The sequence below is a fragment of the Psittacula echo genome (genome assembly GCF_963264785.1).
Source record: "Psittacula echo genome assembly, chromosome: 3".
Taxonomy (NCBI): Eukaryota; Metazoa; Chordata; class Aves; order Psittaciformes; family Psittacidae; genus Psittacula; species Psittacula echo.
Window position 1 is genome coordinate 95577390 of NC_137736.1, and position 26577 is coordinate 95603966.

The 26577-nt window shown below is 42.2% G+C and overlaps 1 protein-coding gene across 5 annotated transcripts in view; it reads right to left on the reverse strand.

Annotated features, from left to right (window-relative positions):
- Nucleotides 1-26577, reverse strand: part of ELF1 (E74 like ETS transcription factor 1) — an 87513-nt gene that overhangs the window by 33381 nt on the left and 27555 nt on the right. For 3 of the 5 annotated variants that reach the window (XM_080612376.1, XM_080612375.1, XM_080612379.1), the window contains exon 2: nucleotides 4275-4585. In XM_080612376.1, coding sequence (XP_080468502.1) covers nucleotides 4275-4346 — 72 coding nt within the window. In that variant the 5' untranslated portion in view covers nucleotides 4347-4585. Of the gene's footprint in view, nucleotides 1-4274; nucleotides 4586-4958; nucleotides 5323-26577 lie in introns of those variants that run through there. The other 2 variants (XM_080612378.1, XM_080612377.1) reach the window with 2 other exon arrangements.

Sequence of the window (26577 nt, forward strand, 5' to 3'; positions counted from 1 at the left end):
ACCAGTGTGTAATGAGGATTACACACAGGAAAAACATTAAATTAAGGACTAGAAGGTAGTGATTCAATTAAGACAAATTAAATTACCTCTCTAATAGCATGAACACAATTTATTTCTAATACAAAGGTGGTTCTACATGCACTAACAAAAAGGAAGAGTGCAAAGTATTACACAATTAAAAACAGTCCCAAATTAAAGTGTCAGCAATGATTTTCAAGAAATCAATATATAAATCCATACAAGAACAATCTGTGTATTTTCTCCTTTTGCCTACTTCCACTGCCTCATCTTTCTCATGCAAAACATAGTTAAAATATGACACCCTCACTCTGCCAAAGCTTTGGCTTGGCTTCAGTGTACCTCCCATGTCTGCTGCACACATAAAGGAGCTGAGCTACTATTGCAATCTTCCCAAGTCTTAGAAACCAAATTCCTCACTGCAGTTCATCTACAAACTGGTCCTGTAGACCAACCTTTAACAATTTGGAAGACTGAAAAGCTTCAGACAGACACTGAAGCCTGTGGAATGTCTCATAAGGAGGTCCTTAAAAGCATCACTCATGCCTGATGACCCCCTGAAAAATGAACTCTCTCTCTTCCAGGTGCCAAAGGCAATATTTCTTCCTGCTTTCAAACTCCTCTTGAGTGTCTGACATACTGACAAGGTGTTTCTTCTTTTCTCTGAACATTTTCTCATCAGCTGTCACCAACTGACACAAGATCAAACCACCACCCTGGTCATGGAAATGGAAGATAAGGAAAGGGATTCTGTTCTGGAGGTACTGTCTTCTCATACTGTGAGTCCTCTAAGGAAGAAAACTTGTTCCAGGAATATGGTGACCAGCTTCTAACTGGTGTGGAATAAATGTTGTGCGAGTGAGTGACGGGTGGGAAGAAAGACATACAATAAATAGGATCAGGGAAAAGCTACAAGGAAAAAAAAGAAACCTCAGTGAAAAACCCCAATATTTTTAACAGAGCAAGAGAATGCAGACTTGCCATACAACTGACCATTTATTAAACAAACAAACCAGCAAAGTGACCTGGGTGATTAGAAAATGGGCTTTGGCTTTCTCTCACTGAAGGTTCCTGTGCCAACAGCAGAGGCAGCCTCTGGACTTTCAAGGCGTTCCCATGGCCAGCATCTGCAAATCACCAAGTTTCACAGAGGGATTCTGGAAGCAGATAAATGCTGCCTGCTTTCCCAAGGAGATAACCTCAGTATGGGTCTCACAATCGTTTCCTTAAAGTCTTCATAAAACAGCAAATGGATAAGGAGGGGACTTTCTGCCGGAGCTGGAAATAGCCAAAAAATTTAGACCTGGGCCTTGACCAGGTGACTTATGTTTCAGAAAGCCCATGGCAACAGCAGGGAATGTGGAAAAGCAAACCAAGGTATTAGAAGGTGGTACAGAAGTCACAGCCCAACCTCAGGGCTTGGATGGGCTCTCTCTTCTTCAAAAGAAGGGAAGAAAGAACCATCCCTCAGAGATACAGAAGGTATCTTCAGGTGCAGGTTAGCACATGCACCAGCCACTTGAGAAAGCACATGATTGCACACAGCAGTCATGCTGGGGACCACACTGGCAATTTAATGGTTGCGATGATTCAGTGTGACTCTGGCACCATTTAAACCTTCTTAGTAAGGATACAGCCTCTGTGGCTGCTTTATTCAGCATTTTAGATTAAGAATGTTCTGATCAAACATAACATTAACTGTAAGTTAACAAAGGACTAAATGAAAAGACATTGAGGGGAGAAGCTGCAGACATGAAAAAATGCAGTTTTAGACAGTGGCACTGACTCAGGCCAAGCCTACAGGAGCTCCTGCCCAGATTTATGTGTGCAGTCTCTCTCAAAAAAACACAAAACAATAACAAAAAAGCAACCCCTCCATTTAACCAGGATCTCTGGCATTTAGCACCAGCCAGACAGGTTATCAGTAGCATTAGTGCAAGCCGCTTGCTCCCCTCTCAAAATTACGAGGACATCCTCCCATTTCTCCCACACCATATAAGCACAATGTGATAAATGAACTCTCCAAGGAAAAAAAAAAAGAATCATTACTTTCTAACCAGAAAAAGATCAAGCTGGTAAGAGAGAACCTTTCCTGTTCACATGGGCCATGTGACTGAGTCCCTCCCACTGGCATCTGCCACTGCTCAATGCTTACATTTGCAAAAGGATAATTTATGGTTGTTTAACCAAGGCTTCAAAAGAAAATAATTTTTTGAAAGCCATGAATGATGACTTCCCTGAAACACTGAATGTAGCTGCCATCTAGACCCTGATCCTCTCCTCACAGCTGTTCCATGTCCTGACAGCTCTTGGCACAACAGGGCTTCGGGCAAAGCTTTAACAAAAAGTACCAAAGTTCTTGCAATGCAGCTTTGGGAGCATCGCAAAAGTAATTATTGAAAGATCAGTTAAATGATACCTGTATACAAATGTCACCTTCTGTATACTAAGAAGCTGACAAAATATTTTTGAAGAACACAGTACGCAAATCATGTTATCCATTCCCAATCTGTCCAGAACTTAAAACCTTCAGGAGTAGCAACAGCAATATCACCACCTACGTTATAAGAAGCAGATCAGCCAGGTATAAGCAATAAGTAATCTTTTGGGGTCAATGTACTATAAATCCTTGTCTGAGCTAAATCTTGCTCCAGCTTCCCAGATCTTTCCCTATGCAGGACTCCTTTTCTACAAGTGAGTATTTAAGATCTACCTTCATGCAGCCAGCTAACTGGTTGCCTGCATCCTTGGTACCTGAACTAAGTTAACCCAGTGATTTAAGAGGAGCTTGCATCTGATTCTTTGCAGTGATGGACCTTCTGCTATGCGCTCTCTCCCTTTGGCCTTTCAAATCTTTCATTTCATTGTCTTGAGGGTATGCTACAGGACACCTTCTTTCCCTAAACTTCATCTGAAATAGGGTTTATTTGGGTTATGACATAAATTCCAAGGTTGAGTTTGTTTGGGAGGTGGAAGAAGCCCTGTTTAAGGAGTTTTTACTGCCCTGTTGAGTGCTCTTTAGTATTTTTAAAGTTTTCCAGGTGAACATCTGAAGGAATTGCAAGCAGCAGAATGCACAACTAAACCGAACAAAACCACATTTGATCACATTACCCCTTCCAGAAATCACACTGAGATAGCCTTCCCCATCTCAATTCTTCCCTCTCCCATCAGCTTGTAAAGCAAAGCCAGCAACGAACAACAAACAGCAGTAATAAATAAGGCTCATTTTCAGCTATGTTTGTGCAATTCCCATACCTAAATCCCTAGGCTGCCACAAGCTCTGGAAAAATACATGGAAGGAAGTTACATTACAAGTTCCACCCAAAACTGAGTTAGCACTTTAGACAGACAACACTCAGTTCATTGAAGTGATCGCATGACTCTGACAGCACAAATGGGCCACTGACCCAGTCAGATATTTGGCCATACAGAAAACCAGAGACAAGATTACAAAGCCAAAAGTATTTTTGAAAGACAGGAGGATCAATGTTTTTCACATCTACAAAAACAGGAACAGTTTGTTGTAGTACATCTCAGCCTTTTACAAGCTGTCTCTCCACAATAGCCAAACACGTAATTTCTTGTTAGTAAATGCAAACCCTACTATTAGCCACCATCTGGTAAGGAGCTGCCTGATTTTTACAATAGGAGTCCCTTGCTGAAGCCTCAGGACTCACAGGATGTGGTTTAGATAATCGACACCTAACTGAGAACCTGCTCAGATAAGAACAGACATATTCTCTCTGCAGTGTGAAAGAAACCCATTTAAGTTACTTTGAAGCTTATTTCTGAATAGCTGGCATACAGTGGCACAATTTAGAAACTGATCGGTAAAAAGCAGTGAGCAAATAGCTACTGCTCCTTCTAGTCATCTGGAGTGTGACTTTTATTCAGCATTTTATCCCAGTACACTAAGAAAGTTAAAACTACTGTCAGACACCAGAATTTGGGGAATTCTCCATCACAAGTGGATCAATTCTACTGGAACAAATCAGTGATACAGAAAAAACGTATTTCGGAGGAGGATGCCTCTGCAATACTGCAGAAGTTAGAACATTTCAACTAATTTCTGTTCTGCCCATGCAAGTTACAGGAAGCAACAGGAAGCTTTTGAAACAGCACAAAGATCTGCTGCAACAATAATGACCTCAATGTTTGCTTCTTTGTGTTTTACACCACATTTTTTTCCTTGCGTTTTCATAATATTCCTATCAGCAACTTGTATGAACATGATTTCTTACACTGTCCCATACCTGCTGCTCGTCCTCCATAACGTTGCTGGCAAATTCAAACACGAGCTCATTCTGCTGTACAACTGCTGCCATAATAACGCATTCCCAGGTCTCAGCTCCACATATGAAGAAAAAGTTTCACGGATGTGAAAGAACAGAGAGAGCCACTGAGGTCCAGCTGGGCAGAGAGGCAGGATCACAAAATGAACCGAGTCTCAGTGTTTGGATTCCTTAGATCATCAGTGTTCCCGGGTTCTTCTCTTCTCAAAGGGAAACAAACCCAAGGGAAATCATTTCCTGAGTTGCTCTTTCCACCCTGATAGCCTTTATCACTGTGGAGGGAAAAAATAATCCAATTTTAATGAGGAAATGATTCCTTTAGCAATGTGAAATAGTAGCAGTCACAATAAAGCTTGCTCCGAAATATAACTGTTCCATTTAACTCCAAGCAAGTCAGACAACTTTGTATCATCAGAGACATTACTTTTACTAATACCTGACAATTTTCATTCCCTTAAAACTGCTTCAGGAAGTAAGACATCAATTTCAGAGTGCTTCATATTAAAAGCATGAGATTAAGGGAAAGTCACAAAAGTAAACAAAAAGAAAATCCATCTTTTCATTCGATTCACATATGCACTTTTCACATTCACATGTAACTCTCATCTTTAAGTTATATTCAGCTCAAAACCACAAAACTCAGACTGACCTACTCAGCTGTAGGATCTCTCGTGTATCACCTTTCTTCTTCACACACAGTTCAAGTTTAGTCAAGTTGTTATTTTGCTACTAAAACGCTCTAGAACTTGATTCCCACAGTGCCAGACAGACGAAATTAGTACAATCCAGAGAGTCCTGAGTTCCTTCACGAAGCAGATCTTCAACTACTTGTTAAAAATGCACTGTAAACGTATCCTTATCTCTACCACAGGCTCACAAGCAGCCGGAAGGAAACAGCGCTGACCACGTCATGGCAAATTAGAAGAGGCAAAAAACTGCACAGTACAATAGCAAAGAAAAAAACTGCCCCAAACTACGGAATGTAAACAGCTTCACTGAGGGGTGGGAGAACACAGCTCCCACATCCTCATTTCCTCATCACTGCTAAACGTAAGCCTCGCTAACATGAGCTTACAAAGAGGCGTGCCTGTGTCACTGCTGGGGGGAAAAGGCAAGCTCAGAACATAATCTAACAGTAACAGAAACAGGTGCCTAAAACTGGGAAACTAAGGGATGTTGGTGCCTAGGCATTTAAATCCATACGTTTTTAAGGAAGCAAAATGTATGGTGCCTAATGTTTAGATCAAACTTCTTTAAACTGCCCCTGCTTAAGGGTTGCTGTGACAGAAGAATAAAGGGCAGAGGTTTAACATACACCCATCCAAACTGAGATCCTCCAGAAAGCCTCTGAGTGACTGCAGTGCCCCGGTGAGGATGACCATCTGTCTCTGTACAAGAGACTTAACTTTACCTTGTCTTTGCAGTAGGCTGAAATGCAAAAAAAATGAAGGGCATCTTCCTCTCCCCAGTGCCAAGCAATTTAATTAGGGAGGATCATATGTCACAGGCTCATACTCCCTCACTCTAGGAAATGTAACAGCTGTTTTTCCCATATAGATTGTGGTATTCCCAAATTCCTAAGTCGTGATGGCAGAGCATTTAAGTCACTAGATCCTACCTTTCTAAGAAATCAGGAAACCCAAGATTATGCAAACAGGAGAACCTCCCCAACTTCCAAAGCATGATTTAATTAGCTGCTAAAGGGTTCAGAAGAGTAGCCACAACCCTAACTAGGGAATATTTGCATTAATGAGAGCTACATGAATGAACAGAGAAGGAAGGGCTTTGGGAACCATGACTGTTCCACCCCAGCCCTTCCCAATTTTGCAGGATGACTTGACTACTTAGGAAGGTTTTCCCCATACTTCAGCAGGGCTCTGGCACTGCAACCATATAATCGTGGGTAACTTCTTTAAATGTAATTACTTGGCCTCACCTTTTAGAAGACAAGAATGCCATTAAGAAGTTACACACGCATGCCAGCACAGTGCAACTAAGACCAACCTGCCCATCCCAGACTCCTACTGTTCCGTATGCCAGCCTGAGAAGAAGCTACATGGCCATATAATATACAATTTAATATTTCCTGCAGACATAACTGAAGTGTGTGAATCTGTGTCAATATGGACATACCAGCTCTTTCAGAAGAGAGGACAGGTATGAAAATAAATATTTGAGTACAACTTCTATTTTGATTACTGCTTAGAAATAAATTGTAACTTTTAAATAAGATGAAATAATAGTATTTTAAGTCACTCCCTCTAATCAGTGAAAGGATTCCTTCACTCCAAGGGTCATTGGGCAAATAAAAGAACCTCCTCAGCTTCCAAATGGAGACTTGTATTAAAACAGGGGTTAAACTAATTGTCCAGAGAGAACCACAGATGGAACACAACAAGAGCTTACAATCATCTCCGTTATATTAATTGAAGCCACATGTGTGAACAAAGTCCAGTAACTTTCTAAGGCCAGTAACAACTAACAGTGTCCACATGAAATCAGGGCAGATGAAGTGTTGAAGATTCAGGCTACCCAATAAGCTCATGAAGTATGAGGAAAACTGGAGGCACAGGCACTGTAAGACAGATTTTAGAAGTTCCTCACATGCATTAGGAACTGGCATATTTTTCCATAGTCATTCATCATTCTGTAAGATATTAATATTTTACAGTAAATACTACACTACCAGGATGCACACTACACGTGTAAGATCCAGCAAACTTACTAAAAGCCATAAAGAAATCTTTTATTACTTTTTATTAAAAAAAACCCCAAACCTATAACAAAACCCTTAATGCAAAACTAATCATCATGATTTAATACCACTTAAGCCAGCAGCAGTGTAAAACATCTGATCTCAAAGAGACTCACACACACTAGTTAGAACAGTCACGCTTCATGCTAAGATGAAGTTCCTAATCATCTGATATGGTTGTAGGAACAGACATTCAAAGCTATTTTAAGGATCCTGCACCACAGTGATGCAGTGATGGAAGACTGTACAGCAGAGTGCTCCTTCCCCCCTTCCCCAAAAGCAAAGAAATCTATAAATAAAAGTCAAACGATAACTTCTCACAAGAAAAGGAACATCTAACCACAATACTATGACCAAAGTCAAAGACAAGTGAGTGAACAGAATTTAGTGAGCTTTTATATCAAACCTCACAGAGGTTAGGCACTCAAACTATTACTATTTACAGGGAATTTGTCATTACTTCTTTGGTGGTACACAGTAATAGCAAATGATCTATTGGGCAACAACAGCATGGCAAAACAATGCAAAAGTACTGTCCTTTAGCCCATATAACTTTCTCTGGCATATAGAAAACAAGAGCAGCTTTTCACAAAAGCCAGCACAATCATAAACCAGCTACATTCTCCTCAACATCTATTTTTATAAACTGTACTTTCATTATTCCAAGTATCACAGGATCCTGCTGTCTATAGGCTTACACAAACAAGACTATTGTTTTCACTATAGAATGCCACTTATCTCCCTGCCTGATTTTATGTACATCTGTGAGTAGAAAATAAGTTATTTGCAAACAGCATAAAATGTATAAATTGTATTCACATGCACAATAAGCTTGGCTACATACAAATAGTCACAGAAGAGAGAGAACCAAGTATATATTACCATAAAATTTATATCACGTTTTCAGAACTACAGAGTAAGTAAGGTTTTACTTTCATTTTTACTAACTGTTGTAGTATAAAAAGCAGTATTAAGACAAAGCCATATAAATAAACATCTGAATTTTGCTTAATCCTTGAAACTGATCACACAGATAAATTATTTCAATCCCTCTGGAAGTTCCCCTCTTCTACTGATTTCAACATCTAGAAACAACCTCCTCAGTCAGTCTGTCAAAACCACATTCAGCTGATTTAACCGTTAGTACACTGCGACTCTGCTGTCCCAGAAGACGTGTTATAGGTCTCCTTCCAGCCAGATGTCACAACATTTTTCCCCACCGCTCTTCACCATATATACCTTACACTTAAGTCTAACCCTGTTTAGCCAGTTCAACAAAGCTTGTTAGAAACATCTCCAGAACTGTTTTAGGGTCCAATGGTGAAGCTGCAATATTGCAACTAGGCTCCAACTAGTAACAAATCCATAACTGTAACAAATCCACAATTTTCCTTCGACTCCTGACAAGACGAATCAGTGTAGCCCATCCTGCCTTAGCATCTGAACACTGCAATGCAGAAATAACACAGCAGCACCACGGTGGAGCAGGTGGAGCAGGCATCAAAGTGCAAGGCACAAACCCAAAGATTTCCTGGAGAAGCCAGCTATAAACTTGGAAGGTTCAAGTCTTGGTACTGAGAGCACCACAGCTGAGCTGAAACATGCCTCCAGCCAGCAAGCTACTGGATCCAGTTCCATTTAGCGCTACTAAAGATGACTGCAATCATCCTGAGCTGCCTTCTCTGTGAAATTAGTAAGAACATTTGTACATTTAAAATTAAGAACCAGCTTAGCTGCTTTAAGATTCAAATACACACTTGAACCCTGAGTTACTGCAGAAATGGCTCAATTCCCTTAGCACAGAGACAAACGACTTCGGGTTGAAATTTCCCACTGATTTTCTAAGACAGTCTGCAGCATTAGCTCTAGCCTAGAAATGCCAAAGCTGGGACTTAACAGAAAGACAAAGCTGAGCTCCCTTCTCAACACACCTTGGATGTGGGAGGAAGAAGGGAGTGAATGAGAGAATAGGGAAGAAAAAAGACATCACCTGGAAATACTGGACTGAAGGACTGAAAACCATCCTGGGTGAGGTCAAACACATGGATGGTACCACCACCATTTCACTCAAGTTTCTAAGTCCTTTCTACCAGTGGAGGTTAAGGATAGACCAAGCCAGAGCCAGTCCAGCCTCTGCAGAGTTGCATCTTTCTAAGATACTGTACAAATGACACATTACAAAGCATGGTTTTCTTCAAAAGGGTGGAAAAGCTGAATGGTATCACAGTCCTCGTAATGCAGCAATCCCAAGCCCATGATGATCTTTATGTACAGTCCACACTAAGCATAAATGCTAACAATAGAGTCCTCTGGCATTCTTCATGGATTGATTATTCTTATTCAGCAATATCAAGAAATTGCACAGTACAGTGGCTTTGAACCACGTCCTCAGACCCAGGGCATCTGTAGCTGGCAAAGTGACAAGTAAGAAGAACAAGTTAATGCATGTTATTTGGCACAAGAAGTTTTTGAAGGTTCAGTATTTTCAACTGCTCACACGAATTAAAGGAGGTAGGAAAACAACCTGGTAAGAGGGCATCACCGAGGAAGTAAAGAAACAACACAAGGAATAGCCTGAAATCTTCTGAGGGCATCCATGCTGCCTTGGGGAAACTGCAAAAAGCAGCTGACATAATAGAAGTTAACAGTGACCTTTGCTGAGCTTTCATTAAGAATAAAGAAATCATCAGTATCAATAAAACCTTCTTTTGAAGCTGGGCTGCAAAGCAGCCTGTGTCACCACCGGCTCTCAGTATATATACAGCAAGGAGGACAGAGTAACAGGGTTCATCTGTTAAATATAAACAAGCATAAAACCAAAACAAATTGGCACACAATTCAGTCAATACAAAACAAGTTAAATGAACCTCCCTTCCCCTAAATTCCACAAAAAAGCACATTTACTGCAAAGAGAGCACAAAGCACAAACATAACCAACAAGCTCTTCTTTGCCATCACCAAAAAAAAAAAATCACATTTTCGTCTCTCTTTCTGGCAACTACCCCTTTTATCCTGAATATTTAATGAGGCAAGACTCTTTCCAGCCTATTAACAGCAATGGCCCCAGCACTGTTTACAGACTCCCCCACCCCTTAAAACCTTTCTCTTCAACCTCCCATGTTCTCTGATAGTTTCAGTAAAAGTCCCTTTTATTTAGCCCATTTATGTTACACAGCTGTTGAACACAAACCCAGAACCCTGGCACAGCAGTGCTAGGAAATCTAAAGAAAACTAGCGTGGTTGAGGCTTCTTTTCCCTCTCCTAACAGCATGCTGTTACTAACACCTCAGCTCACAGATAAACTGCATTACTCTGACTGCAGGTAGATAAAAGCAAGGTAAAGTTGCTTCACTGCATAGCACCTACTCTGCATACCTGCACAGATGCACGCATACACAGAGCAGCTGCAGTTACATAAACACGTTTTATTCCCACTTTTGTGTGTGTATGTGCACAGTGTATGTGCACATACACATACATACATACACACCAAAATAAATATATGAAATGTGTGACCTTCTGCTGACTTTTTACTTTTGGTGTAGCTGTTTTGGCTTCTGAAGATGCAAAAAACTCCACAACCTCCCACATCTCTGTACAACAAGGGGATATGCAGAAGTGCTCCTTCTCTGCTTCCAGTTCAGTCACCTCCACCCACTGCTGCTCACCACCACCTCAGTATTGCTGGGAAAATACTTAGCTTGATCTTCCTGTCATCCACTGAAGTCCAAACAAATTACATTAACTGGACCCCCCAGAAAAGGACAGTGTCCCCAAGGCAGCTCACAGAGAGCTTGCACAGTCTGCCAAGCTTGTGAGAACTCACCAGTTCTTGGCCTTGCAAAGATGACATCTGCACGTAGTTACCATCAGAGGAGAAGCCTATTTGCAAGTCAGGCCTTACTACCTTAGAAACACTGGCCACAAGCACACCATCACACTGAGCTTCCTGGTGACCAACTGACAGTGTTTCCAAAAATCCCCCCATGATGGGCTCTCTAAAGGTCTCTTATCCTAACAACATCAGGTCTTGTTAGGAAGAACATGTCTGAAAGCATGGTCTTGTTTAGCAACATAATATGGATCCCAGGACCATCTTAAACCAGTAACATTCATAGCAATGACCTGCTTCTCCATAATGGTACATGTGCATGGTCATCACCACTAAACACAGAGACTGGGGAGCGTGGTTTGCTGTTCAAAGCTCCCAGGAATCACTAATGTGTCCTGCCCTTTGGTTCTGCCTGTGTAGTTAATTCACCACTACTGGTAAAGAGAAAGTAAAACTCTCAAGTGCTCATATTTCCCAGCTGATAAAATGACAAGGAGACATTCAATTAAGCCAAGAAGCAACTAGTTTTGAAAGGATGAAAGGAAAGCAATTTAAAATGCATTGGCCTGGATTTACTTGCTCAAGCTCCTTGCTAGACATGACATAAGGCAAAAGCTTAGGAAAATTAGAAAATGTTTTAAAACCAGCTCGATGTAATTAGACCAAATCAGCCTCATTACATAAGGATTTATTTTTAAACAATGAAAAACACCTGTCATAAGACAAGACAAATCTCCAGTAACAGACTGCAACCACACATCTCTACAGGCAGGGGTTTGCTCTAAGTTTTTCCTTTGTAACTGCTCACTTCTGGATTCCTGTCTTCTCCACCAGAAAAACAGTAATATATCAAACACTCCAAAACCAGGATATAGGGACTACAAGTTTGATATGACACTGCAAGTATAAGCATAGTCTAGCTCATCAGGAGGTAGGTGAGAGTAGTTATGGAAAGGAAAACAAAACATCTCTCATTACTTCCTCTCCCACAACACTCAGTATATGCTACTTTATCCCATGGTAAATTTGCAGAGACAAGATTGGGTTTATGTGTTGTCACAAGATAACCAAACTACCAGCATTAATGAGTAACATTAGTATCAAAGATACCTTACTGTTCTTTACATCGCACAAAGTCTCAAAAACCCGGTTAAAACAGATACCAAGAAAACTGTAAATTGGTAAAATCCCAAGTCCTGTTCAGAAATGTCTGTAAACCAAATGAATTATTCCAGTGAAACAGAATATATATTTTAAATGGCACCCTCAAGTGGTTTCCAGCATTTCATAGCACCTTTTAAGGAGCATTAAGACGACCATCCTATAAGCAACCTAACGTGAGATGCAGCTAGCCAAATCTTACTGATCTCAAAGGCAAGGGTCTTAGTACAGAGAGTGCTGAAGGGCTGAGTTCCAAGATAGCTAACACAGGATATGAGGAGACCTGTAAAAGAGAGTGGAGGAGGGAAGAATTGATTGACCTCAAGAGGTTTTGCTCTTTTGATTAATGCATGCACCCAAGAGAACAAAGTGGTGGCAGTGGGAGGAAGGAGGATTAGGGGAAAAGAGCTGTAATTGCTTTGGCTAGGTGCCAGGCTTCACAAATTACCTGCTGCCAGTCTGTGCCCAATACTGATATAAAACTGTCATCTCTTCTCGAAAAACTGCTTTGTCCACAAATTAGCAACGCAGTCGATTATTTTAAAATCTGCAGGTAAAAGTGAAGTTTACCAGTTCTGCTAAAACTGCTGGCACAGACTGGAATATAAATGCACACAGAATATACATATTAAAGCGGAAAACTGAAAATAAAAGGCCAGCAGAGATCAGATTCAAGTCAAAGATGCTACAGGACCAAGCTCAGTAAAAATTCCCATTCTTTACAACTTCTGCAACACAGATTTTTAGCATTCTATGGGTTTCCATTTGCTATTAATTTACTTGTAAACTTTCCCAACTGGGCTGTCAAGCACAACGAACAAAACTTTTAAATAAGTTCAAAATGACTCCCTGTTGTAGCCATAGAAATACTGTGTGATTTGTATTTCCCTGTCTGAGTATTTGAGCAGCTTCAGAAATCTGAATTTAACTGACATGCATCAAATGGAAAGGGGCACAAACCAATCCACACAGAACTTGCTGAAGTCTCCCCTTTCCCAAGCACACACAGACACACACTTCACGGCTCAGGTTGGTTCTTTACTCCTGCTGACAATGTGCATGTTCAAGACTGCATTCGGCAACTCAGGCAGGTTGAGAAACAGAAAGGGTCTTACCTTTGCAGTGTCTTTAAAGAATCTGTATTAAAATAGAGCAGATTAACCAATGTTTGTGCTGTCAGCCTCCCATTTGCTGTCAACTGTCAGCAATATGAACAGTCAAAGGCCTCTGGAGCAGGCTGGTATTAGTCAGCTAGACTTGAATTTCCAGTTCTTTTATACTGCTGTCTATTTTCCTTCATTAAGTTAGCCTGTCCTACCCTCGTATCAGATTACATGGAGCCAACATTTACAGCACCTTGCAAAACACTCCAACATATCACATACCTAAGTCTGCCTATACCTGTTGCCCTTAATGTTTAACCCTTGCTACCAACAGGGAAAACTTTCATTCTAGAATATAACAACTAAAAAAGCATCTTCAGCAGAGGAATCATTTTTCCTTCTACCTGACAGCTACAGGATGGTGTGAAATTTCATTTTACGAATCGAAGGACACAGGCAGGCTACACTGAGAACAGCAGTGCCAAGTTGCTCTCAACAACAAGCCCAGAGACCCAGCAACAGAGGGACTTCTACCTCCTGCAAGGACCATGGCCTGGAAGCACTTGCTGCTTATTTTAGCAGGTCTTGGAAACCCCAACCAGCTTCAAGATCATCTACTTGCATCAGTTCCTCACCTCTCCTCATGCTAGAGCAGGAAGCAGCAGGAGCTTTTCTAGCACATGACCATCACAGCGTGAGCTGACAGTGTTCCCAGTCCATGGCTGTTCCAGCATACCAGCTTCCCTCTGCCTAGCCATGACACAGGGCTGCCCTGGGCTTGGCTCTTCCAGCTTCTCCAGTCCAACTTCCCCTTCTGGAGGGTGTGCTGCTAATCCTATTTCCACAGTCTAGACAGTGGCAAACTAAACTGGACAATGCTGAAAATAAAGTCACAGCGGTTTCTGTCTCTATGCAAGATGTGTGGCCACCCTTGTGAACATCAGCTGTGACAGTGATGCTTTAGGGGACTACACCACGTATCTTATGTGTTCTTGTGTTACAGATGCCTTAGCTTTCCTATACACACATCACACACCTTGGAATTAAACAGAATTTTAACAAATAAATGTGTATATTCTTGCACCTCACCCAGCACTGCCCAAGCAGCCTCCTTCTTAGGCCAAGTGATCCACTTTGCTAAAGCTGAGAACACAAGGTAATACACCATGACACTCATACAGGTAAGCTAACTCAAGAAAGCACGGATGAAACACACCAGAAGAATTTTATCTGCATGCTGCTTTAACTTAAACCTTTTCAAGTAACTTTTTAACCCTTCAGACAAGAATCACAGACCAAATCAAAACAAAGCAAAAAATAAATGGCTACGAGGACTTTATTGCCTGTATCAAAAAGCACTGCAACTACACTTATCTATACGCTGCTTTCTTAACACAGCATTAAACAAGCATTTTTGGTCTTTGAGAGATTCTAGCTCTGGATTTAGAAGAGCACTTACATCCATATTTAAGTTAGCATTGTGGTTAAAATGATGTGTGGGTAAAATGTAGACAAAACCATCAGATTTTCAGTCTTTCTTATTTATGAAATTTATCAGTTAAAGCACATTTTTGCAAACTTTGCCTGAAGCTTTTTAATCTTTGTCACAAAGATCCTCATTTAACTTTACCCACAAATATTATAGAATGTTTAGGGTTGGAAAGGACCCTAAGATCATCCAGTTCCAACCCACCTGCCACAGGCAGGGACACCTCGCACTAGACCATGTTGCCCAAGACACCATCCAGCCTGGCCTTGAACACCACCAGGAATGGGGCAGCCACAGCTTCTCTGGGTAACCTGTGTCAGTGCCTCACTGCCCTCACAGTACAGAATTTTTTCCTAACGTCTAATCTAAATCTACCTTCTGTCAGTTTAAAGCCATACCCCTGCCTTATCAGTACTTTTCCTTATAAAAGTCCTCCTCCAGATTTCTTGTAGTGTCCCTTCAGATACTGGAAGGCTGCTATGAGGTCTCCCTGGAGCCTTTCTCTTCTCCAGGCTGAACAACCCCAACTCTCTCAGCCTCTCTCCATAGCAGAAGTGCTCCAGCCCTCAGAGCATCTTTGTGGTCCTCTTCTGGACTCGCACCAACAGGTTCATGTCCCTCTTGTGTTGGGGATTCCAGAGCTGAACGCAGTACTCCAGGTGGGGTCTCACAAGAGCAGAGTAGAGAGGCAGGATCACCTCCTTCGACCTGCTGATCATCATCCTTTTGATGCAGCCCAGGATGCGGTTAGTTTTCTGGGCTGCAAGCACACACTGCCAACTCATGTTGAGCTTCTTATCAACCAGCACCCCCAAGTCCTTCTCTGCAGAGCCACTCTCAATCTGTTCTCTGCCCAGCCTGTAGCTGTCCTTAAGAAATTAAGTCTTCAGTCACATATTTCCAGTGGTTATACCACAGGAATTCCTAAGTGAGGTTTTCCCACTAGGCATGAAGTGATCCGTGTTCTCCAGTCTGTAACCAGACACAGCACAGCACCCATACGGTGCCCAAACACACACCTTTCTTATATATCCCCTAAGATCCATTTTGTCATCCAGTCAGCCATGACCATCAAGATTACTTCTTGTAAGTTCTTTCTGAAATAGTTTGATGAGAGAACTAAGAGAACTAGTACTATGATTTTTTGTTTGTTTGTTTTTAAGGGCTTGGAGAGTCCAATACTATTACTAACACAATCAGGGAGTTAATTTATGAGGTTGGAACATGAGAGACACAATTCCTTCAGCAAATCTGTCAGAAAAATTAAAACAAATCCCCTAACTGGTCAAAACCCCAAAGCTGATGTTTGCACTAAGCTTTCATGAAGATTCCAAAAAGCCCCCAAAAGCAACAAAAAAGCCCAACCCAAGAGTGAGTGACACCACCTCCTAACATTTCACAAGCAGAAATACTTAATTCAAAAAAGCCTGTAGAAACAGGAATGAAAGGTAATACAAGAAATAGCAAACCATACCTACAGTAGGCAGACTGATAAGGAAGAGTTGTAGACAGGGAAGTCAGAGATGTCAGTCAGACTTCATCAACACCCTCCCATGAACTAACCTCCAGGACTAACAAGTCAGGGTTTTTTTTTTTCCCTACTGTTTGTCTTTTCTAATGTAATGGGGTTTTTTTAGCATGAGTGCATTCAAATTCATTTTTGACTTAATCAGGTTCTTTGCCGTAGTTCAGTCAGAGTTCACGTAAGTCATGTAGGCCATGACAGACTTGTTCCCTGAAGTGGGACACCAAAACAAACTCCATACTTCCAAGCTAGTCTCCCAAATGAAGGTGTGGGGTTTGTTACTCCTGAGGTGAACTCTTCCCCTGATTTCTAGTGTATCACGTTTCACCGATCACCGTACCTGCAACTCATGTGTAGTCTTCAGGCCTAACAAAAACCCACTTAAATTTATTTAGAATTATAGCATAAGGGAGCTGAGCTTTTAAACTCACAGGCAGAAGGGCTAGGGCTTGTTTGGGGTAGGAGGCTGTAACTGCACATTTTCTCTCAGCACAAGTCACAGCTCTGAGCTGGTACGTGCTTTCTGCATGGGTAATTCATACCAGCGTTCCTGGTCACAGCTCAGCACAGTGAAAGGCAAGAAGCAACAGAATACTCCAGATACGCTCAAGTAAACACAATTAGTAAGCTCTCCTGCACAGAAGGCAGCAAAGTCATCCACCAACCAGTTTGCTCTGAACTGAAGGAATACTCTCAAAGCCTTAGTTTAAAACTGAACTTCAGCTTGGAAATGACTTTAAGAGAGCACCAACACACACACAGGCGAGGAGGGAGGGACATGGCCCTGGTTAGAAAAAGTGAATATTACATAGCCAGAGGGACTTCAAAAAACAAAACAAAGCAAAAGAAAAGCACCACCACTGAACCTCAGGCTCTCGCTGCAACTTGTTTGGTACACAAACCACCTTGTTACTAGACAGCCAACTACTTAGGGGTGTGGAGTGTGCTGCACAAAGAGCTCTATGTGCAGGTTATCCCAATAATCTCCTCTAATGCAGACACACTGAATATACCTCCATTGTACCCAGAAAAAGGGACAGAATTGTCTCATCTCTAACCCTTCCTGAGGCAACTTCTTTGTGCCTGCAGAGAGACCTGGCCTTGAACACTGCCAGGGATGGGGCAGCCACAGCTTCTCTGGGCAACCTGTGCCAGGGCCTCACCACTCTCACTTTGAAAAATTTCTTCCCTATGCCAAATCTAAATCTCTCATCTGTCAGTTTAAAACTGTTGCCCTTGTCCTGTCACTACAGGCCCTGGTAAAAAGCCTTGGTGAGTTTTCTAAGACAACCATAGAATCACGGAATAATTTGGACTGGAAGGGGCCTTTAAAGATCATATACTTCCAACCCCTTTGCAATGAGCAGGGACACCTTCCACTTAGCTCACACCCCATCCATTTGCTCACAGGATCAAATTGCTCACAGTCCCATCCAGCCTGGCCTTGAATGCTTCCTGGGATGGGGCTTCTACCACCTCTCGGAGCAAACAGTCTCCGTGTTTCACCACTCTCATTGTAAAAAAATTCTCAATCCCCCCTCTTTTAGTTTAAAACCATTACCTCTTGTCCTACCACCAGAGGACCTGCCAAAAACTTTGTCCCTATCTTTCTCATAAGCCCACTTTAAATATTGCAAGACTGCAGTAACATCTCCCTGGAGCCTCCTCTTCTCCAGGCTGAACAACCCCAACTCTCAGACTCTCACCACAGCAGAGGTGCTCCATCTCTCTGAGCATCTCATGGCCCTCCTCTGGTCCAATTTCAACAGGTCCATGTCCTTCTTGTGTTGGAAGCCCCAAAGCTCAACACAGCACTGAAAGAGGGGTCTCACAAGAGCAGAGTAGAGGAGAAGAATCACCTCCCTTGAACCCGCTGGTCACGCTTCTTTTGATGCAACCCAAGACACGGTTGGCTTTCTGGGCTGCAAGCACACAACGCTGGCTCATGTCCAGCTTTTCATGCATCAGTAGCCCCAAGCCCAAGCATATGGAATATGGTGGTGCCTTTGCCTTTGAAGCCTGCATAGCAGGAGTGGTCCTCTCCTGAGCTGACAGGCTGCCCTTTTTAAAACAATGTCCTTCACCTGCTTGTTCAGTATTATCTTCCCCTAGAAGCTGCTGCTGGGTTCAATCAATGAGGTGATGAAGGCTGCCCAAACTGGAGAGGGAGCACTAACAGTATGAAGAGTAGAGGCATTACTGCAGTACTGAACATCCAGCCATCCAACCAACCAGAGATTAGTGCCTCTAAAATCATGCCTTTAAAAACTCTACAAGGCGAGAGACCACTTATACAGTTATAGCAGAAAAGAACATTCACTTAAGTCGTAATTACAAGTTTCTAAGCTGCCACTTTTAATGCGCTCTAAAATGCAATGTGTTCATTCAGATTATTCTGAAAATGTGTGTTTCATGATGCTCTGTGTAATTATAATAATAAATACATTAACTTGCAGCTATGTAGGATAACACAGAAACTAATATTCCCATGCTATCTGTACATTTTTCTTCTAATAGATCAGCGTAGCTTAAATTTTATATTCTGAAGTATTTGCACGGGGTGGGATTGAGAAGGGAGACTATGCATCTGGGGAATTTCAGTCTAGTGATCTTGGCTTTTAAGAGAACATAAATTATCTCCTGACTTGTTGCTAGATTAACAATTCCCACCATGGGGTTTCAAACAGTGATGAAACATGGTTTAAAGACCAGTAAGATTACTATAAAAAAGCAAAATTATTTCTTTTAAGAGTGATGTGGAGAAGGAACAGGGTCTGCAAAGGCCCCTCCAGGGAAGGCAGAGTCTGGACTGGCCAGTAGTCCTCATTTCGTAATGTCTGGGGAAGTGATGGTGCTGAAGCCTCAGTCACTCTCACATGAATGCACACCTGCTCCTGGGGGACACAGGCATTCACTCACTGCTAAAGAACCAGGCACAGAATTTATGAGTGTTAGGTGAAAAGACCCACAGAATTAGGGTATTCTGGAAAGTTCCAGAGCTCCCACACAGCAGGTGTAGAGAAATGCAAGCCTCGCCTCTTCCTCTTTTCATCATTCAAGTTCCTATGCCTTGGCAGAACTAAGTCAGACTTCCAAAATGCCTGCTGCACATGTCCCTGTGCCATCCCACTGCAACCCCACCACAGGGCTCTGTGGGTCAGCCTGACTCCCCAGCTGTGGGGAAGCAAGGCAGCAGGATGGGGGGAACCAAACTGCCCAGGGAGAACAGCCCCAGTCACCTTGGGCTGAGCTGTGTGCCCAGCTTGCTCTCATCCTGCAACAGAAGGCAGCACAACCCTGCCATAGCCACCAGCTCATGAACCTGGAGACCTCTCTCTACCTCACCTCAGCTCCGTAGAACAAATAATACAGATATTATGGCACCCACACTCACAAAGATGTTGATATGCAGCTTGTTGGCTCAGGGGATGACCACTCTTGCTTTGCCAGCTTCAAGGGCAAAGGCACCACAATATTCCATGTCCTTATTTATGCAGGCAAATGTGCTCATGCAAACGTGTTCCCACGCACACATATGCACTTGCCTTCTCCCTTGGGTGCTGTCTGAACAGGGCCATTGCACAAGTCCACCTGTGCCTCCCAAAAGAGAAGCCCTGACAGTGTCATACACAGTAGAAGGGTTGAGCAGACATGCACCCACATAGCTTCTACCATCAGGAAAAAAAAGAAGAACAAAAAAAATAACAACAACCAAGGTGAAGAGGAGGTTAAAGTGGAAGATTAGCTAGTACTCTAAACAAGGTAATGCAGGAAGAGGTTGTTTTACACAGTTTCTAGCCCATCCCTTCATTTATCCTCCAGCTTCCTTTCTTTTTCTTCTTTTGTCACCTAACATTCAATCTACTTCTGTGAAGCCTCACTGGCTTGCTGTGATCACAGATACAATAAATCAATATCAGAATTGGGGGGGTAGGAACATGCCTTTTTTCAAGATGCCATGGACTTCAAGCAGAGTTTCACAGAGTTTTACTATGTGTTCCCCCCTGAGGGTTGTGTCTGATGTACCTGTCCCTTCCCAAGCAAGACAGGACCATCAAAAATGGTGCTCAAAACCAAAAGGAAAAAGGTGAGCAGAAGTCTCCTGTCGCTGTAAAAGGTTTCCAGTGCAGCTACATTAGAAATGTGAGAGCTGGTGCCTTTCACAGAGGCAAAATGCAGAGTTCTGCCTTTATGGTGCTGGCTCCTGCAGAAACGCGTGGGGACCAGGCGCTGCTCCCTTGGCGTCAAGCCACTGCTGAGAGCTTCGAGCGGTGCCTGCCTCTGTGAAAGCAGAACCATCTCCTCTCCTCTGCCTCTCATGCAGGATGCGATACAATGACTTAATGAATAAACAGTTTAATGGAAAAAAACAGTATTCTGTGAGTTAAGCTGTCACATGAGGAAGAAAAGAGCATCAAATCAGGCAAAAAGGCTGAAATGAATCCGCACAGTTCTAATATAATTGTGATGTGCAGAGTACTCAGTTCTCTAAAATCTGATGCTGGGGAAGATAATATTAGAGTTCGAGCTTCAATAAATTAACTATGTTGTAATAATGTCCATATGTTCAGAGATCATGAAGCCTACTTAAGAACCATTAAATCTTTGAGAATACAAGATTTTATGTGCTTTTTCTGTGCACATGTAATATAAGCTATTAAATATAAGTTGTCTATTAATATCTTAAGATACATTAAGATACATTAAGTTATATAAGCCAGAGCTGCCTGAGAAACACACAGATCCACAAGTGGATTAAAATGAAGAAAATTAACAGCAATAATAAAACAAGACCACAGCATCTTACAATAAAAACTCACTGGGTCAAGTAATGTGGCAATTACCTGCCCAGAAATATATGCATGAAATTGCATGACTTCACACCCAACCTCTTAATTTCTCATATGCACTTAAGAACTCCTACATTGGTAGCAGTGGAAAAAGAAACACTGGACCTCATCTCTTTCTCTCGCTGTGTTAGAGTAAGTTCCATGGTTACTCTTTCACAGTTCATGCTTCACGTGTTCAAGTACTGCTTTCTGCTGAACTAATTAAATTCCAGTTTCTACTCCCAGGTGTCTAAATAAGGGCCTTGAATGGATAATCATGTCAAAAGTGCACAGGCACAAGTAGGCTCTTGAGAATACAGTTTGTTACACAATGGCTGCCCAGGGCAGGCAGCAGTTGTCATCTCTGGGTGCATCTGCTCCCCTGCTCGTGGTTTAACTGACAGGAAGCACAGCAGAAGATACCAGGACCCAGCGAGGAGTGTTTCCTGCCTGCACAGCCACATCCCCCCGATGTGCTTGTCACTGAGCATCCTCCTGCACAGGCCATGGCCTTCCATGAGGGTGAAAAACTCTGTGATGCCTTTGAAAAAAAAATCAGAAAGAAATTAAGTAAATTAAGCTCAGGCACAGAAAGGCAGCAGCTGAATGGATAAAATGTAATCAGGTCAAGTATACGGAGACATGGCCCCAGAAGGCCACCCAAGCAGGGTATAAAACACCGGTGGTATGTTCTCATCCTGCATGGCCCAAGACAACACACAAGCCAGCTCCAGCCTTCCTCAAACAGGCTTGTACTCCACCAAAAAAAACAAGTTACTTGACTTAACAGATGAAGAAGCAAACAAGCAGAATCTGCAGACATGAACAGGACAAGGGAGAAGGGTTTTAAAATGAAAGGGAGTAGATTTAGATTAGACATTAGGAAGAATTTCTTCACTGTGAGGGTGGTGAAACACTGGCACAGGTTGCGCAGAGAAGCTGTGTCTGCCCCATCCCTGGCAGTGTTCAAGGCCAGGTTGGACAGGGCTTGGAGCAACCTGGTCTAGTGGAAGGTGTCCATGCCCGTGGCAGGGGGTTGGAACTGGATGATCTTTAAGGTCCCTTCCGAACTCTATGATTCTATGAACCACAACCAGTGGCAGAAACCACAGTAACAAATATGCCAACTACTCATCCACATAATGGGACCACCTTGCTCTGGAAAAGGGGACAGGTTAGATGATGTAAGGGGCTTTTCTAACACTAATACCTAGAGTAACACCCATTAGTCTACCACAAAATTGAAATGCTGAAGTAGCATTTTGTACCAACAAAATAAGCACAAGAGTTAATATAACTTAAGCAAGCAAAGAACCAACTGCTAGACAAAGCAAAATTTTAGTGAAAAGCAGAAACTCCAGCACAGCTGTAATTTCTACAGTACCTATATGTGAACCAAAGTGCTTTACTTAGGCCCTTTCCAACTAGTCCTCTGATCATCTTTGATTACCCTATAGTGTCACCTGTCAGAAAACACTTTCTCCTTATCCAATCCAAAACCTATTACTTCTAGGTAGGATAAGAAATTATTAAGATAGCCTCATATCCTTTCTCCAATGGCCAACTGGTGGTATAAAGCTGAGGAAAACCAATTTTGAGCTGTTTCTGCAGGGTTACAACTAAAGCAACAGAAGATATATTACTGGTGTAATTAAGCTAGGAAATACAATAACTGGTAGATCTTAACAGACTTAATACTACCATCTACTGCTACAGTCTAGGAGCATTTTCTGCATAAGATTAAAAGCAGTAAAAAAGTCTTAATTGGACTTCATGGAGTTTCTGGCACATTTTAGCCTTTATGGAACTGAGGCTCCCTACCTAACATGCGCTCCATCCCCATCCCAGAAGAGCTGGGAATAAAAATGCTTTCCCATGGTGACTGGCACGAATGGTAGAGCAGCAACATCCAAGCCTGCAACTTCCTGAAAATGACCAGGCTCCAAATTCTCCAGGTTTCTAACTAGAAACCTAGTCTGTAACTAGATTCCTCCAACAGAGCACGCTTTATCCCCAGCTTTCTCATGCTCCCATCCGAGCACTGTGACCATCTGGTTATGCCAGACAACCACAGCTGTCCAGTGCTTCACAAGACCAGACTACATCCCTCCATGTCACCGGGCACTTCACTTTTTCATGCCATGCAAGGCAGAATGAAATCCCTGAACGAGGATTCATCAGACACTAAGAGAAAGCTGGTGGAAGAACTTGTAGCAGAAGCTCCCTTCTGCAGCATTTCTGACCTCCACTGCAGACGTAAGCCCCACCCTTGAGAAATACTCCAGTAATCCCAAACAGCCAACAAATTAAAAAAAGATATAAACTAATGATTGCTCAAAAGCCTTCCTGAACAAAAAAGCCTTGAAGCGTGAGCTGAACCTTACTAAATTTTGCGGGATTGGCAAAAGGGCTTAGAAAAGAGCTGAGAAAAAAAACCCAACCCAAAACCCACCAAACATTTATTTTCCATCTCAGACTCCAACAATACTACGCAGCCAACAGCATTCTGTAGATTTGCTTCTTAGTTTGTAAGTCACGCTGGTCATATCTTGCAACATGTACTGGCAGGATTCAATGTTTTCCTAAGAAAACTGGGGTGGCAGATGCTGACACTGATCCAGAAACAGTTTACTCTCAAGCTGGATATTTTTAACCCTGAAAGTTCATCTGTGTCCTGCTAATGAACTTCAGATTTTATTACACCAAGCCTTTCAAGATTCTCATATGCACTTATTTTCATGGTGTGTTATTAGTGTGCTAATGTTAAGCATAACATCAAAAAAAGCTGTATTTACAAGCATAATCATCTTTATTATCTTGATTCTACACTATTAAATTAGCCAGAAATTTAATGTAACAGCAGCATAGGGCTGGAATAAGGGTGGTGGTATTCCTTTATAACTGATTTTGAAGCATCTTAAGATCATCTCAGTTTTCAGGCGTTGCGTATTTTAAACAAAAAAGAAAGGTAAATGTTGTGGTATTTGTATTTATAACAGCAAAACAAAAATCAGAATGCCTCAGTTCTTACAAATTTGAAAGTCTCTTCCTTGAAACAGCTGCTGGGTGGCATCAGCAAGCACCATGCCCCAAACAGCATTTCTGTCTCTGACAGGGCTACAGAGAACAGGGAGGAGTGCTCCCCACAGAATTGCTTTTCCCGCACAACTACAGTCAACTTGCCTCATGTCCCCGTAACTAGCAACCTAACTGTTCTGCTACGGGTGTGTCTAGGGGGGGCAGGAGGGATCACACTGAAGCTCCATAGAGAGAGAGAAGCAAAAGTGAAATCGAGCTGATGGACACTCACTGACGAAGCTCCCTGGATAGCGTGAAAGAAACTGCCTTCAGAGATTTCTATCTGTTTTAACCAGAGGGGAACATGATTTTTTAAACCTACAGTGTCCTTTTAACAAACACCCCAAAGAAGACATTTTCCAGATAACCAAGGAATTTTTTACAGTGTTGACTTACTAAGCGGAGCACAATAACCAGCTAGTCTGTTTGCACTACAAGGCAGTACAGTGCAATGAGTTAATAATTTATCACAGCATTGCTCTTGGCAACTGACCATAATCAACTTTGAAAATTCTTCCTCATTCTTACATTTTTAGACTCAGCAAGAATATGGCATCCTCAGAGCTTCAGCTCTATCTGAACATTTTCTAGCTGAGGTAAGAGGTTTAATCTTTCCAAACACCTCCTTTCCTCCTGTATTGTTTCAGGCTCAGAGCAAAGGTCATCGTTTCATTTCAATAACCTGAAGTTAACATTCCTTCAAACAGACGTGGCGGTCAGGTTTTCACCCCTGTGTTTCATTCCTCTTCTCCCAGAAGCAAAAAGCTTCTCTCTCCACCAAAAGCTTTTATTTGTACTTATTCCCCAAATAACAAGCAAATACCTTTTCTCCCATTTTATATTATCAATACTTATGCCTCTACATAATTTCAGGCAAATCCAAATTTACTAGTTAACACACCCTTCCTCTCAATCAGATTTATCTAGCTGTGGTGTTCAGATGGCCTGTTTAGAAAACAAGACTCCACAGCTCCCATCACTCTGAAATCAATGCCTAACTTGGTTCAGACAACCAGCCCTGTGACTTCCCCTGGCATGGACACCTGAGTTGATAAGAGGTTGCTCACATAAACAGTTCAGTTCATGGATGGGAGGGAATGGCAGTAAGGCACTAGAAAAAAACTGTTAGTGAGGAAAAATGAGGGTGGCATCCCACGAACAACACTGAGGAAGCTGCATGAGTGCTCCTGCCATGGAAGCATCCAGGAATGGTCATGCTCACCTCTAACTTTCACTAAGAGTACATTTTAAATTAAATTGCACAGAGAAGCTGTGGGTGCCCCATCCCTGGCAGTGTTCAAGGCCAGGCTGAATGGGGCTTGAGTAACCTGGTCTATTGAAACGTGTCCCTGTCCGGGGCAGGTGGGCTGGAACTGCATGAGCTTTAGGGTCCCTTCCAACCCAAACCGTTCTGTGACTCTGTGATTCTATGACATGGTGCAAATTTGAATGCTCATAAAAACATATGGCTAGAGTTTAAATTGTAACTTTAGCTCAACTAGTGCAGCTTACTGTTGAGTCAAGAACCTAAGCTCAGGGCCTGGGCAGATGCTATATGAATCGTTTAAGGATTTACAACCCATCACCTCCAGGACAGTTCTGAGAAAACTTGCTTGGTCCAAACCTCCCTTCTGTGCTTCAGGGCATATCCAAGTAAACCACTGCCGCATGGGTTTAACAGGATGTGCTGCCAAGTGACTGGGGTGGTTACGCACCCAACCTTCACTTGGAAGTGAAAATGAGCGGCTGGGGTGAGGCTGAAGCATCTTCAGTGTGCACATAAGCTTGGTAAGCACACAGAGTGTGAGGATACTGGCAACAGCATCGAGGCACCAGCATCGTTACCCCATCCAGCCAGGCTTGTTCACAACAGACAGTGTAACACATTCTCCTGAGGCAATCTCCGTCAGAAAGCAAACTGCTTTCTCCACACAGTCTTTCTTTGATCTAGAGATCCTCATGTAAGACAGCAAAAATGAACCCATGAAACCTCCCATTGATTTATTATTATTTTTTCCCCAGACATGCTGCATCTGTGCAGCACGTAAACTATTTGATGTCTTTTCTCTCAAAGCAGCGACTGTTTTACCTAGCTATTTGCAACTAATAACTGCTACTGTCTCTCCTCTCAAATGCACACATTTTAAATCACAGTGTATCAATAAAATGTCATCATAGCTCTTGTATTTACAAAGCCTGGCAGTACAAATTAACAAAATGCTTCCTAAGTTCACCTGAAAGCAGAGCACCTGTCAGAGAAGCTTCAAACACCATGAACACCAGAATCCAGACACAAAATGCACCTTTTCTAATTACATGGCTTCAAAAGTTTTGAACCTTTTCTGCAAATATCCCTATTATTTTTAAACAAAGCATGTGCAAGACTGAGCTCTTATCAATGGCAAAAGTTTTCTGACATTTCTTACTGTTGAGAATTATTTCTAGTCCATTACCACTGAAAAAACACTCAGTACAACTCGTTTGAAGGACTG